Source organism: Podarcis filfolensis, assembly GCF_964270895.1.
Source record: "Podarcis filfolensis genome assembly, chromosome: 18".
NCBI lineage: Eukaryota > Metazoa > Chordata > Lepidosauria > Squamata > Lacertidae > Podarcis > Podarcis filfolensis.
The window spans coordinates 3259693-3273672 of NC_139622.1; the positions used below are offsets into that span (position 1 = coordinate 3259693).

The 13980-nt window shown below is 48.3% G+C and overlaps 1 protein-coding gene across 1 annotated transcript; it reads right to left on the minus strand.

The window, feature by feature from the left end:
* Positions 1 to 497: 497 nt before the first annotated feature.
* Positions 498 to 13868, minus strand: SF3A2 (splicing factor 3a subunit 2). Its single transcript, XM_083594845.1, has 9 exons — positions 13746 to 13868; positions 11365 to 11532; positions 11049 to 11120; positions 9665 to 9711; positions 7260 to 7369; positions 5830 to 5879; positions 4039 to 4179; positions 2474 to 2542; positions 498 to 954 (listed from the first exon to the last, which is right to left on the minus strand). The coding sequence occupies exons 2-9, from the start codon at positions 11488 to 11490 to the stop codon at positions 619 to 621; spliced, it is 951 nt and encodes a 316-aa protein (XP_083450971.1). The 5' UTR covers positions 11491 to 11532; positions 13746 to 13868; the 3' UTR covers positions 498 to 618.
* Between the last annotated feature and the right edge of the window lie 112 nt (positions 13869 to 13980).

The window sequence follows — 13980 nt, forward strand, 5'->3', positions numbered from 1 at the left end:
GGATTCGAACCCACAACCCGGAGTCTTATGCTCCACCAAGTGAGCTGTCCCAGTTCACTCACAATTCCCCAGGTTTTGCAGTGTGTGTGCATGTTGTATCCTACTAAACTCTTTATTCTAAAAGTGCAGAAGAGGACCTCCCCTATGGCGAAGAGGCACAATACTTAAAAATACAAATAAAGGGAAAGGGAATACACGGCAGCAGAGGTATATAAAATTACGCAACAGGTAGCCCCCCCCCCATGGGTCAAGGACTCTGGAGCTTGCCCAATGACCTTTCATTATTTTACTGATTTGTCTCCTGCGTGGCCCGATCTGGGAACTGTTCTAAACACACCCACACCCTAAAAAAATACCCTGCTGGATTAATTTGAGACTCTCCTTACAAAACGACCGCCCTTTGCTAAAGAAGTTTAGAAGCCAGCATTTGATTTCTTAAGACACAACAAAAGGCAATTCCAGAAATGGAGGAACTTGTTTTAAATGAAGATACAGGGTTCCAAACCAGTGTGTGTTTTTATTCTAAAAAGGGGGTGGGGAGAGCGAGAAAAACAGACGTCGGAAGCAGGCACCGGGAGACGAAGGAAGTCCGCGACAAAACCCCCCCGAACGGCTTTTTCAGCTGGTGGGGGGCGGTGGGGGGATGCTGCCGGGCCCTTCCGTGGGAAGCGGGGGTCTCAGCATGGGGGGCAGGGGGGCGGGGGGAGGGACGCCGGGAGCTGGCGGGAGCTGCGGTGGGCCCGGGGGCATGGGGACGGGCCCCGTGGGGGGCGGCATGGGGGGCATGGCCATCCCTCCGGGGGGAGGCGGGGGGAGGGAGTCCGGGAGCGGGGGGCGGGGGGGCAGTCCGTTCATGAGCGGGGGCGGCGGGGGCCTCTTGACGGTGGCCGGCCCAGCAGGGATGCTCTGCGGGGCTGGGGGCTTCTCCATCTTGAAATGGAACTGCAGGAAGAACTGGGAGAGGAGAGAGGAAGAGAGAGAGTTACCATCAAGAGTAGGAGAGCCTGTTCTGGCCAATCAGATGCCTCTTCTGCAAAGCCCACGAGCAGAATTCGAACGCAGGAGCAACTCCCCCTCCCGTGGTTTCCAGCAACTGAGATTGCAAGCACTGCTACCCCTGGCAGAGCCACTAGATAGCAGCCTCTCCGCCACGAATATAGGAGCCAGTGGGTACCAGCAGATGGACGTTCAAAGAGGACACAGCTCTGGTGCTTAGTGGTCCCAGGCTTCATCTCCAGGGAAGCTGAACAAAATAGCAGAACACGATGGCCAATAACAAGGGCACTAAACACTATTTATACAGATGAAACTCGAAAAATTAGAATATTGTGGAAAAGAATAATGCAGAAGAGGTGAAGGCTGCTATTGAAGCATCCTGGTCTTCCATAACACCTCAGCAGACCCACAGGCTGATAGCATCCACACCACGCCACGTTGCGGCAGTAATTGCTGCAAAAGGGGCCCAAACCAAGTCCTGAGTACATGTGCATGCTTCTACTTCTCAGAGGTCCAATATTGCTCTATTTGCAATCCTTGTTTTGCTGATTTCATTTAATGTTCTAATTTTCTGAGATTGTTAATTTGGGGTTTTCATCAGCTGTACGCCATAATCATCACAATTATAACAAATAAAGGCTTGTCATATCTCGCTTTGCATGTCATGAGTCTATCTCATATATTAGTTGCACCTTTTAAGTTGAGTTACTGAAATAAATGAACTTTCCCACGATATTCTGATTTTTTGAGTTTCACCTGTAGACTAATACAAACGATCAGAAATTGCAATCCAAGTCTCTAAATCTTCTTCACCAGTCGAGGTAGAATAATTCAAAAGTTCGATATATACATAATCTGTCACCAAATATCGCAGGAACAGAGTTTCCGGATTATGTATATATCAAACTTTTGAATTATTCTACCGCAACTGGTGAAGAAGATTTAGAGACTTTGGTTGCAATTTCTGATCATTTGTATTAGCCTATAAATAGTGTTTAGTGCCATTGATACTGGCCATCGTGTTGTGTTATTTTGTTCAGCTTGTCTACACAGTGGTACCTCGGGTTACATACGCTTCAGGTTACATACGCTTCAGGTTACAGACTCCGCTAACCCAGAAATAGTACCTCGGGTTAAGAACTTTGCTTCAGGATGAGAACAGAAATCGTCCTCCGGCGGTGCAGTGGCAGCGGGAGGCCCCATTAGCTAAAGTGGTGCTTCAGGTTAAGAGCAGTTTCAGGTTAAGAACAGACCTCTGGAACGAATTAAATACTTAACCCGAGGTACCACTGTATTCCAACACAGGGGTCTGTTTACAGATTATTGCACCTCCAGAGAAGGCAGGGAAGGTTCTCTCTTCCGCAAATCTGAAATCCTGAAGAGTCGGAGCAGCAGTGCTTGGATGTCCAGGTTAGGATGCTGGTGGCCAGTGGCTCCAGACCCTCCCAGCCCTGCCCCCCCCCCAGACCCCGCTTACCTGCTTCGTTTCCCGGTTCCAGTGGGTCCAGAACTTGCCCTCGGCTTTGTCAATCTCCCTGCTTGGCACCTGGGCAGAGGGAAAGCGTTAGTAAGAATGTCTATTGTTTAGCCAAAGCACATACAACAGCAGAATATAATGCTATCTGCACGCTGGTAGGTTTTTAAAACTTGTTTTGGACATCTGATTTAATCAGCCATTTTAACTGTAGAAGTTAGAACCACGCCATTGTAGAGTTCGAAGGGACCCTGAGAATTTTCTAGTCCGCAAAATTAGATAAAATGACAGGAAGATTTCGAAACCTGCGCGACCAGAGATTTACAGAAGATTGGAAGAAATATACGAACTATTTGAAAGCAACCGCAATCAACAAATTATGCTAGTAGGACTACAAGACGTTTTGTAAGGGGAAATATATGAAACATTGCAAACTAGAGAAAGAATAGAGATATTAGTTATGAGATTTAAATGTAATAGTCAAAGTAAAAAATGTATATTAAGTGAATAGATTGGAAAATTTTCAGATGTGATTGATGGAAGTACAAAAAACTGAATAAGATGTAAAAGTATGTTTAATTACTGTTGAAAATGATATGTTAAAAAAACTAATAATTTTTTTTTTTTAATTTTTAAAGAGAATTCTCTAGTCGACCCAGCTGCAATGCAGGAATATGTCGCTGTCCCATACAGGGATCAAACCTGCAACCTTGGCATTATCAGCACCACGCTCTAACCAGCCGTACATAAATCAATTGCCAAGCTAGAAAATGTACCCCAAGGTTTCCCATCTTGCCTTTTAGAACCTCGTTTCGGCTCTCACCCTCGGCCAAACAGCCCAACCTCGCACGTTTGCGGACGGGGGGGGGGGGGGGGCTTTCAGGATGTCGGAAACTGTCATATACTAAATGCTTCTTCGTGTCAGGTACAGCTTCTTCCACCCAGGGCGAAGCAGCCCCTCTCTGGTTCCGCACAAGTCTCGGAATAAAAAGCCCAGTTTCACTTTTGAAATCCCCAACCAAATTTTGTTTCTCGCACCCAGGTCTTCCCCACTTTTTATTTTTTTAAAAACCGTATTTTTCGCTCCATAAGATGCACCTGACCATAAGACGTGCCTAGTTTTTAGAGAAGGAAAGCCCTTTTTTTGGGATCAGCTCACAGTTGTGCAGCTTCTTTTGCAAAGGGGGAAAGCCCCCTTTTTTGAGGATCAGCTCAAAGTTGTCGAGCTTACTTTGCAAAGGGAAAAAATCCTGTTTTTATGGGGTTCAACTCACTGTTCTGCAGCTTCTTTAGGAAAGGGAGCAGTTTCTACAGTTTCCAGACAGATCATCTAATCAGCCAGTCACATGTCGCTGGGGAAACAAACCTCCGTCTGCAGAACATTCAACAATGGAGGCCTGGGCAAGGGGCTGGGGCTGGAAAGGGAGCCAGCGAGCGACCACACATTCGCTCCATAAGATGCACAGACATTTCCCCTTACTTTTTAGGAGGGAAAAGGTGTGTCTTATGGAGTGAAAAATACAGTACACGGCCTACTAAACAAAGAGGATAGCGGAAGCACCACTCACCTTGAAAGCGATGGTCTCGTAGGGCTCAGCTGCCATCAGCAGATATTGCCAGCGCCGGTCGGGAGGTTCAATCCTCTGCTCATATGCGGACATAAAACGATGTCTGGGCATGATGCTCTCGGCGATCTCCGGGTAATCGATCTGTGCCATTAAATTTGTTTGCTGGATTTAGAAATTACTCCCCACATCAACCAAGAATATGTATTTATCGATAGATGGTGCTCGTATCCCACCTTTTTCTCCAAAAGGCTCAAGGCCTTTTCTGCGGTGGCTCCCCAAACATTTATCTTTGCACATAAATACACTCACACACCTATACATACGGGGGACTGCGTCTCCCCAGCCAGACCCTGCAATCATTGTCTGCGGCCCTTCTTCCTGTGCCTCCTCCTCATGAGGGCTGAAAGGTGGCAACACAAGAACGGGGCCTTTTCTGTGGTGGCTCCCCTTTTGTGGCATGCTCTCCCCAGAGAAGCCCACCTGGCGAACATCACTACATGTCTTTAGACGCCAAGCAAAAATATTCCTCTTTACCCAGGCCTGTGGCCATTAAATAATTCACAGCCTGTAAATGTGGGGGACGGGACTGTTTTATGATGACTATTTTGTTATTTTAGGATTTCTGTCACTATGCTTTTTATCTATGTTTTAATTATGTTTTTATTAGTTATATTTTGCAATGTGCTTCCAAGGTTGTATACCGCCCTGAGATCTTTTGATAATGGCCTGCATATGAATGAAACAAATAATGAAATAAATGGAATAAACAATACTAAAGTGTTTTCCTCCTCATTTAATCCCTACAACAATCTTGCGAGGTGGTCCTCCCCCAGAAGGTTATCCAGTAGGCTTCTTGGTTGTGTGGGGACTTGAACCCTGGTGTCTCCCCTGGTCTTAAGATTGACACTCTAACCCAGTGATTCACAAACTTTCTTTTTTTTTGGGGGGGGGAGCACTGTCCTCTTGGATCTATAAACTCATCCCTACCGTATAAAGAACATTATTCAGAATAAAGGTAAAGGTAAAGGGACCCCTGACCATTAGGTCCAGTCGTGGCCAACTCTGGGGTTGCGGCGCTCATCTCGCTTTATTAGCCGAGGGAGCCGGTGTACAGATTCCGGGTCATGTGGCCAGCAGGACTAAGCCGCTTCTGGTGAAGTAGAGCAGTGCACGGAAACGCCGTTTACCTTCCCGCCAGAGTGGTACCTATTTATCTACTTGCACTTTGACGTGCTTTCAAACTGCTAGGTTGGCAGGAGCAGGGACTGAGCAACGGGAGCTCACCCCGTCGCAGGGATTCGAACCGCCAACCTTCTGATCGGCAAGTCCTAGGTGTCCCTGTTATTCAGAATAGTGGTTTGCAAAAGCCACTATGAAAGATAATAAGGCAAAAAAAATCAAAACAGTAACCATTAATTGTCCGTTTGTTCGAAATCCAATTAAAACTACTTAGGTTAATTCAACAAAATTGATCAGCTTGATCCAGCAATACCAGTTTTCCAAATTCTGATAGTAATTTACACCTCCAGCAGCACCCTCACCCCTTAGCGAGCTCCCAGGTAATCCCACCACAACCACCTGGGGGCAGCCCCACCCACTCTGCGAACCCCTGCTCTAACCACTACACCACACTGGCTATTCCCAGGGTCAGGGACAAGGAGGGAGGAGGGGAAGTGAGGTGGACAAAAATATTTCAGAATTAACCAGCTGTCCTGAGTCGTGTTGACAACAGGGGACTGTTTTGCCCTGGTGGCATCAAAGTCACCGCAGTTTGAGGAAGGTAGACCCTACCTGGAAGAGGAGGCTCTGCTGTCCCATCTCTGGATCCCTCTGTTTGGTCACTGAAGGACAAAAAAAGAAGGCAAGGTGGAGGTTAGTATGGCTTTGCAAAGAGGCACAGAGCGCATTGGCTTTGGGGCTGTGTGTGCCTGAAAGGAGCGCACCCAGCTTCCGCCTTAAAAATGGACAGTGAAGTTTCTAGACCTCATGAGTGCGCTTCAGAAAGTGCACGGCACTGCTTGCTCGTACCTGAGACGTCAGACTTTCTTGAGGATCCTTGCCTGTCCCCATTACTCAGAATAAGTAATAATTATTATTATTTTATTAATTATGGAAGCCGCCCAGAGTGGCTGGGGAGGCCCAGCCAGATGGGCGGGGTATAAATAATAAATTATTATTATTATTATTATTATTATTATTATTATTATTATTATTATTATTATTTTATTTATACCCTGCCCATCTGACTCGGTGGCTTACAGCATATCTAAAAACATAATTTAAAACATCAAATAATACAGGGCTGCCTACAGGTATCTCCTAAAAGTCACAGTTGTTTATCTCCTTGACATCAGATGGGACGGCATTCCACAGGGCAGGTGCCACTACTAAAAAGGCCCTCTGCCTGGTTCTCTGTAATCTCACTTCTCGCAGGGAGGGAACCGCCAGACGGCCCTTGGAGCTGGACCACAGTGTGGGTGGAGACGCTTCTTCAGGGATAATGGGCCGAGGCCGTTTAGGACTTTTAAAGTCAGCACCAACTAGGGCTGGGAGGGATCTAACTTTTAACATTGTGATATATCACTAGCTAAACGCTGTGGTATACTGATATATCACAATGTCTGAAATAAGGATGGAGCTATAGAGGCATTGGCTGGCTTCACACTTTCCCCCACATTGTGATTTTTGCATAACAAACACACTCGCGCACACATCACAATTTGTAATATATTGCCAGGCCCAAAATTATGAAACTGATATCGCAATATGGACTTCAAACTGCTTTTGGATGATAGCCCTAGCATCAACATGCAAAGAAAAGCACACAGAGGAACAGTGTTCGCGTAACTGAACCTGGCTGCAGAATCAGGACTGCCGGGTGGCAGAAATGCCATTAAAGTGTGTTCGCACACAAACACAGCCCCCCTCATTTATCACAACAGCTACAAAGTGGTCTAGGCGGCCTGCCAGGACCTGAACATAAGAAGGGCTTGCAGGATCAGGCCAATGGGCCATCCAGCCCAGAACCCTGTCCTCACAGAGGCCAACCCGATGCCTCTTTTGGGAAACACGCGATCAGGATTCGAACACAGAAGCCCTCTCCCCCTTCCAGCAGCTGGTACCCAGAAACATTGCTGCCTCGCCACTCTGGCTAGCAGACACTCTTAGCCTTATCTGGCAGGGGATGAAAACGCAGCCCCAAGGAGAGAGCGGGGCACTACCTTTGTAACCCGGCCGGCCGATTTTCACAAACTTCTTCACCTCGACTTTGACCTTCTCAGGGGCAGGTTGGGCAGGGGCCTCTTTGGCTTCCTTAGCTGCTCGACGAGCTCTTTAAAACGAGAAAGAGGAGTGGGGGAGAGGGAAAACAGCTTTTAAATAACTCCAGGGAGAGGAAGAGGGGGGATGCAGGATTTTTTCGTAGGAAGCTCTCTACTGTTGACATTTGCTTAATTATTTTTCTGCCAGACACACTAACCTCCTCCAGTCGACTTTTGTTCCAGAAGTCTTAACGCAACTTTGCAAAGCTCAGCCGTGCTGCTATGTTCTTTTTGGAGAAAAGAGGCTTTCCTCCTGGCAACCCTTCCAAACAAACAGCACTTGTTCTGCCATGAACTTTTAACATTTAACATGCCAACTGAGGCCTGTGTAGCCTGAGATGAAACTCTTGGATATCTTGCAATTCCTCAGAGCATCGCACGGTCTGACCTTGGGGTGAATTTGCTGGTACGTCCACTCCTGGGAAGACTGGCAGCTGTCTTGAATGTTTCCCACTTTTGAGTAATCTTTCTTACTGTAGAATGATGGACTTTAAATTGGTAGCAGATGGCCTCATAGCCCATCCCAGTTTCATAGGCGGCAACAACTGCTTCTCTAAGATATCTGCTGATATCTTTCTTCCTTGGCATTGTGTCATAACGCACCTGAATGCTCCAGAATTGGGCTTTTATTGAGGTGGGCGCACTGGCTGGTGATCAATTAAGCAAGGGCATTTCATTAGCAGCCCCTGTCAGCAACTTAGCCTCTAAATTCCCATGGAAGCCGTAAGAGTGTACTTAGTTTTTCACACATGGCTTCTCCATTTTGGGTTTATTTCTCTTAAATAAATGACATGATGTAATATGTGATGTGCTGTTGTTCATCTGAGGTTGTATCTACCTAATTTTAAGACCTGCTAAGGAGGTACGCGGTTGGCGCTGTGGGTTAAATCACAGAGCCTAGGACTTGCCGATCAGAAGGTTGGCGGTTCGAATCCCCATGACGGCGTGAGCTCCCATTGCTCGGTCCCTGCTCCTGCCAACCTAGCAGTTCTAAAGCACGTCAGAGTGCAAGTAGATAAATAGGTACCGCTCCGGCGGGAAGATAAACAGTGTTTCTGTGCGCTGCTCTGGTTCACCAGAAGCGGCTTAGTCCTGCTGGCCACATGACCCGGAAGCTGTACACCGGCTCCCTCGGCCAGTAAAGCGAGATGAGCACCTCAACCCCAGAGTCGGTCACGACTGGACCTAATGGTCAGGGGTCCCTTTATCTTAAGGAGCAGATGATTGTTATTACGCCTTGATATGTAGAACCACAGAATTCAAAGAGGCTGTACTTTCTTTTTCCCGTGACTGTGTATACCAAAGAAACAAAAGCACACTTGTCTTTTTAGAGAAGGCAGACTCTTTCTCTGAACTGCCACGGGAGGAAAGCTTGTGATTGTGTGGAGAAGGGCTGTCTAAAGGATACCTTCCTCAGCTGCCCCAAAGGCTGCCTGTCTGCCAGAAGAGGCACATGGCCTTCCTTGTCTCATTTCAAGCAAGGAGCATTTCTAGCTTCTCAGGACGTCCCTTACCCCACAGTGACAGTGAAGAATGCCAGAAGAGAATTTAAGGAGAGCACTGGTGGATCAGGCCAGTGGGAAACCCGCAAACAGAATTCTAGCACAAAAGCACTCGCCAGTCCTGTGACTTCCAGTAACTGTGATTCAGAAGCACTGTTGCGCCTCACTGTGAAGGCAGAGCATGGCTCTTGTGGCTAGTAGCCACTGACAGCCTCCTTGAATTAGTCCCGTTCTCTTTTAAAGCCTTCCAAACTGGCTCCCGCAACAGGGAGTTCCATAGTTTATCTGTCTTGGCCAACTGGGGCCCATTCAACCCAGCACTCTGTTCTCACAGTAGCTAAGCCGATGCCCAGTTTTCAAACCATTGCAGCTGCTTCCGGCTATCTTTAAAAGCCGACTTGAGCAATGAACATTCCCCCTCCCTCAATGGACACAGAAGCCCTATAGAATAAATCTATGCCAGCGTTTGGGAAACATCTGCAGGCACCGAGACAATGCCGGACTCCAAATCCCATTGGCCTGTGCCGGCTGCTGGGGGCTGGAGTGCAACCTCTGGTTTCCCCGTGACTGGTCTAAGAAGAGGAGAGGGAGTGCCTCTTAGAAACTGAGGCATTCTTCCAGCAGTACCTGCAAGGCCACAGGCTCCCCATCCCTGGTCTAAGAATGGGTGAGAATGCTTAAGCAGAATGTTAAGCAGGAGGCGTTCTTCCATCTCTAGTGCGGGGGTAAGGGAAGGGGAAGATTTAAATAAAAGTAAGTGTAAAGAAGACAAAGATGAGCACATGCCCAGAGTCAGCAACTTACAAATTGGTTTGATGCTTCTTCCCCTGAGTGTGTGCCAGGTAACTTCCCTGTAGGAAGGAAAGGCAGAAACAAATTGATTAGGAAGAGGGGGCCAAAGTCTTGGGCTGAGGATTGACTACATCAGCCAACATGGAGCCTCCAATGGCTATTGAGTCATAGAATAATAGCATTGTAGAGTTGGAAGAGACCACGAGGGTCATCCATTCCAACCCCCTGCAATCTTTCGCCCAACGTGGGGCTCAAACCCACAACCCTGGGATTAAGGACCTCATGCTCTACCAACTGTCTTGTTGCTGACTGCACTGACTGTCAGTGGCTCTCTGTGGTTTCTGGCAGGGACTTTTCCCCAGCCCCACCTTGAGGTGCTGGGGTGGAAACCTGGGACCCTTGGATGCTCTACCACGGAACTACAGAGCCCTCCTTAAAAGCAAAATAATGCACCAGACCTCATGGTTCCATACAAACATGGCTGACAGCAATAAGGATAGAAGCCGCCCGAAGAATCAAAACGTAAAATAAGAAATACAAGGTGTCTAACAGGCCTGATGCCCTCGCGTTTTAGGAATGGAGGAAGCTGCCTTACGGACTGTGTCAAGCTCATTACTCTCTACAGCAAAGCTGCCCAAACTTGGGTCTCCAGCAAGTTTTTGGACTCCAATTCCCATCATCCCTGACCGCTGGTCTTGGGAAACCCTAGTCTACAATGACGGGCAGCTGCTCTGACAGGAGTCTTTCCCCAGCTCTACTGATGCTGAAGATCTGTGTGCAAAACAGATCTCTGCCATTGAGCTTCGGTTTGTCCCTCAATCTCTCTCTCTCGTAAGATTCCAGTCCTCATGACCTTGAATGTGTGGCTGATTTAAACAGAAATGCAGGAAGCGACCTTACACAGTTGGGACGCGGGTGGCGCTGTGGGTTAAACCACAAAGCCTAGGACTTGCCGATCAGAAGGTTGGCGGTTCGAATCCCCACGACGGGGTGAGCTCCCGTTGCTCTGTCCCTGCTCCTGCCAACCTAGCAGTTCGAAAGCACGTCAAAAGTGCAAGTAGATAAATAGGTACCGCTCCAGCGTTTCTGTGCACTGCTCTGGTTCGCCAGAAGCGGCTTAGTCCTGCTGGTCACATGACCCGGAAGCTGTACGCCGGCTCCCTCGGCCAATAAAGCAAGATGAGCGCCGCAACCCCAGAGTCGGTCACGACTGGACCTAATGGTCAGGGGTCCCTTTACCTTTACCTTACACAGAGTCAGTCAGGCCTGTGGGTCTACCTAGCTCCTTTACGTCGGGTAACAGCAAGATATGAAGCCCTCCAGTTGCTCTTGGGGCAACGATGGAAGTGCAGGCGTAAAAGAGAACAGAAAAAGTGGGGGGGCAGGGAACGCTCACCTCGTTGTTGTGCAACGTAAGACAAAGCTTGCATTCATAAGAGCCCAAGTGGTTTTTCATAAAGTAGGGATCCTGGAGGAAAGGGAAAAAATGACAGTAAGCAGGGAGAACTCGAAGCTACACCCATACACAGCAAGTGCACATTCCAAATATTTATCTCTTCATTTAATATACTCCATTAATATTAACCCCGTTAATATATCAAGTAGCAGGTCCTTGTGAGCCCACACAGGCACACAGTCCTCGCCTTCCCACACGCAAAACACTCCTCTTGTTGGTAGGTGGCACTTCCTGTTTTACGGACGAGTAATCCCACCTTGTTGATGTCAATCGTTTCCAAGGCCAGCTGCCTCAGCCGCTCCCGGCGGTCCCTGTTGCTCTCTGAGGCGGAAGCGACGCCTCCACTCCCCGTCTTCCCTCCGGGACGGTGCTGAAAATCCATTGTGGACAATCCAGAGCTTCAAAACAGATCCTGGAGAAAAAGCTGGTTTGTGGGAGGGGAGGGTGGCAAAGATAGAGAGAGAATGCAAGTTATTAGCTCCCAGGATGGTTGCTTTCAATTCATGGCAATCCGAGGTTCATTTCGTAGGTCTGAGGGTGAGCACCAGGTCAGGGGGAAGTGAGATGACCACTTTGCTGCTCACTACCAGCTTGGAGCCCAGTCCCCCGCCAGCGTGAAAAGCAGCCACCTTGCATGAAAACTTTCTTCTCACTGCTGTGATCGTTTCCTATCTCTAGCCCATCTGGGTTAGGCCACAGAATCGTAGAACTGTGGAGTCGAAAGGGTCCCCTTAGGGGGTCATCTAGTCCAACCCCACTTGCAATGCAGCAGCTGCAGCTCAAGAGTCCCTGGTAGATGGGCCACCTGACCTCTGCTTTAAGACCCCCCCCCCGCCCCCGGCCAAAGACAGCCATGGGAATGAATGGGCCTCAGTTACTCATATCCATTTGCTTCAGTGGTTTTGACTCCAGGTAGAACTAACATCTGCATAAAAGTCTCTCCCTTCCTTGCTTTTAAAAACTTCTAGTACTCATGATTGAAAAATAAAGCACTGTACAGATTCTGGGTCGCAGACTCTGGGTCTGAGTAGACTCGATGAAATGGGTGGACACAGACCCTCTAAGGGTCCCTATTTCGCATGGACAGCCCCGGATTTACAGAAGCCATCCTGGTTTCTGATTTGATCCTGGAATGTCCCGCTTTCCCGGCTTAAAAGGTAGAGGGACCCCTGACCATTAGGTCCAGTCGTGGCCGACTCTGGGGTTGCGGCGCTCATCTCGCTTTATTGGCCGAGGGAGCTGGCGTACAGCTTCCGGGTCATGTGGCCAGCAGGACTAAGCAGCTTCTGGCGAACCAGAGCAGCGCACGGAAACGCCATTTACCTTCCTGCCAGAGTGATACCTATTCATCTACTTGCACTTTGATGTGCTTTCGAACTGCTAGGTTGGCAGGAGCTGGGACCGAGCAACGGGAGCTCACCTCGTCACGGGGATTCGAACCGCCGACCTTCTGATCAGCAAGTCCTAGGCTCTGTGGTTTAACCCACAGCGCCACCCGCGTCCCACTTTCCCAGCTTAGGATGTCCTTATTTTCACTGGAGAAATGTTGGAGGGTCTGGAGTTCTGCAACCCCCGAGCCAAGGAGACAAGTCACTAGATAACCGTTAGGAGGCATCTGAAGGCTGTAGTAAATAAAAATATGCCCTTTTCCCTTATGGGGTATCCAAGAGCCCATATAGAGTCCTTACATAGGTTCCCTATTGGTAGGAGAAAATAACAGAGGCCAACCAGAGAATATTTGAGAAGCAAAGCAGCTAGTAAGCTTGATCTTTATTGATCTGTTGCAACAGGGTACTCCCCTCACACGCAGGAGAGGAAGAGGACCCCTCAAAAATGCTGTGCAAGGGCTTATAAAGACTTTTGAAATTCCCCTCCTCTAGATCAAGACCACCCCCAGAAACATTATGCATTCATCACAGAAGGGGTGTAACCTAAGACCACCCCTCAGATAAGGCGGTCTAAAACAGAACATTTGCATGTTGTTTTCTCCTGTCGCTTTGTTTATTTCCTGTCTGGCAGGTTACTTGATTGGATTTCTTGGGGAGCCTGGGCAGTCTTTTGTAATGATAAGGCTCACACCCTTATTCAAACACAGATTAAGACAGGATTTGTGAAGGAAGAGACAATGGGGAGGCTTTTCCATTTTGACCATGCAGAGAAACATTTACTCAGTTCAGGAATCAAAATGGTTCCAGGTTGGCTTTCCTGTGCTGATCTATGTACGTGTGGTTATGAACGTTGCCATATATCTAAGACCATAAAATTCCTATCACAAGGCAGCCCTGCATAGCGAACTATTAAAAATGTTTTATGCTTTTATATGTTGGAAGTCTCTCAGAATGGCTGGGGCAACCCAGTCAAATAGGTGGGGTATTATTATTATTATTATTATCATCATCAAAATATAACCATAATAAATTTATGACGATGATGGGATAGGGCGTCCCTATTTTCACCCCAGAAATGCTGGAGGCTCTTGAGCTCGGCCAACGCTGTGAACCCTAATTAGCCAATATTCATAGCTGCCCACGTTTCCCTTTTTTGAAGGTAAATTCCCTTATTCCCAATAGGATTCCTCGCAAGAAAAGGGAAAATCTGACAGCTCTGCCAATATCGGGGGGCGTCCCTCCCCGCTACCTGCTTCGGCCGCTCCCTCTTCTTCCTCCTCTTCCTCCTCCTCCTCGGCCTTCGCTCTTCCCTCCTTCCTCCTTCGGAAGCCAAACGGAGCCGGCCCGCCTAGCGACAAGGAAGCACTTCCGGGTCAGTCATCTGCCGTCACCCGGAAGCTATGTCGGGGGGGGCCGGAAGCGAACGGGAAAGAAACCGCGACTGCGCCTGCGCGGAAGGAAGCAAGCACTTCCGGCTCCTCCCG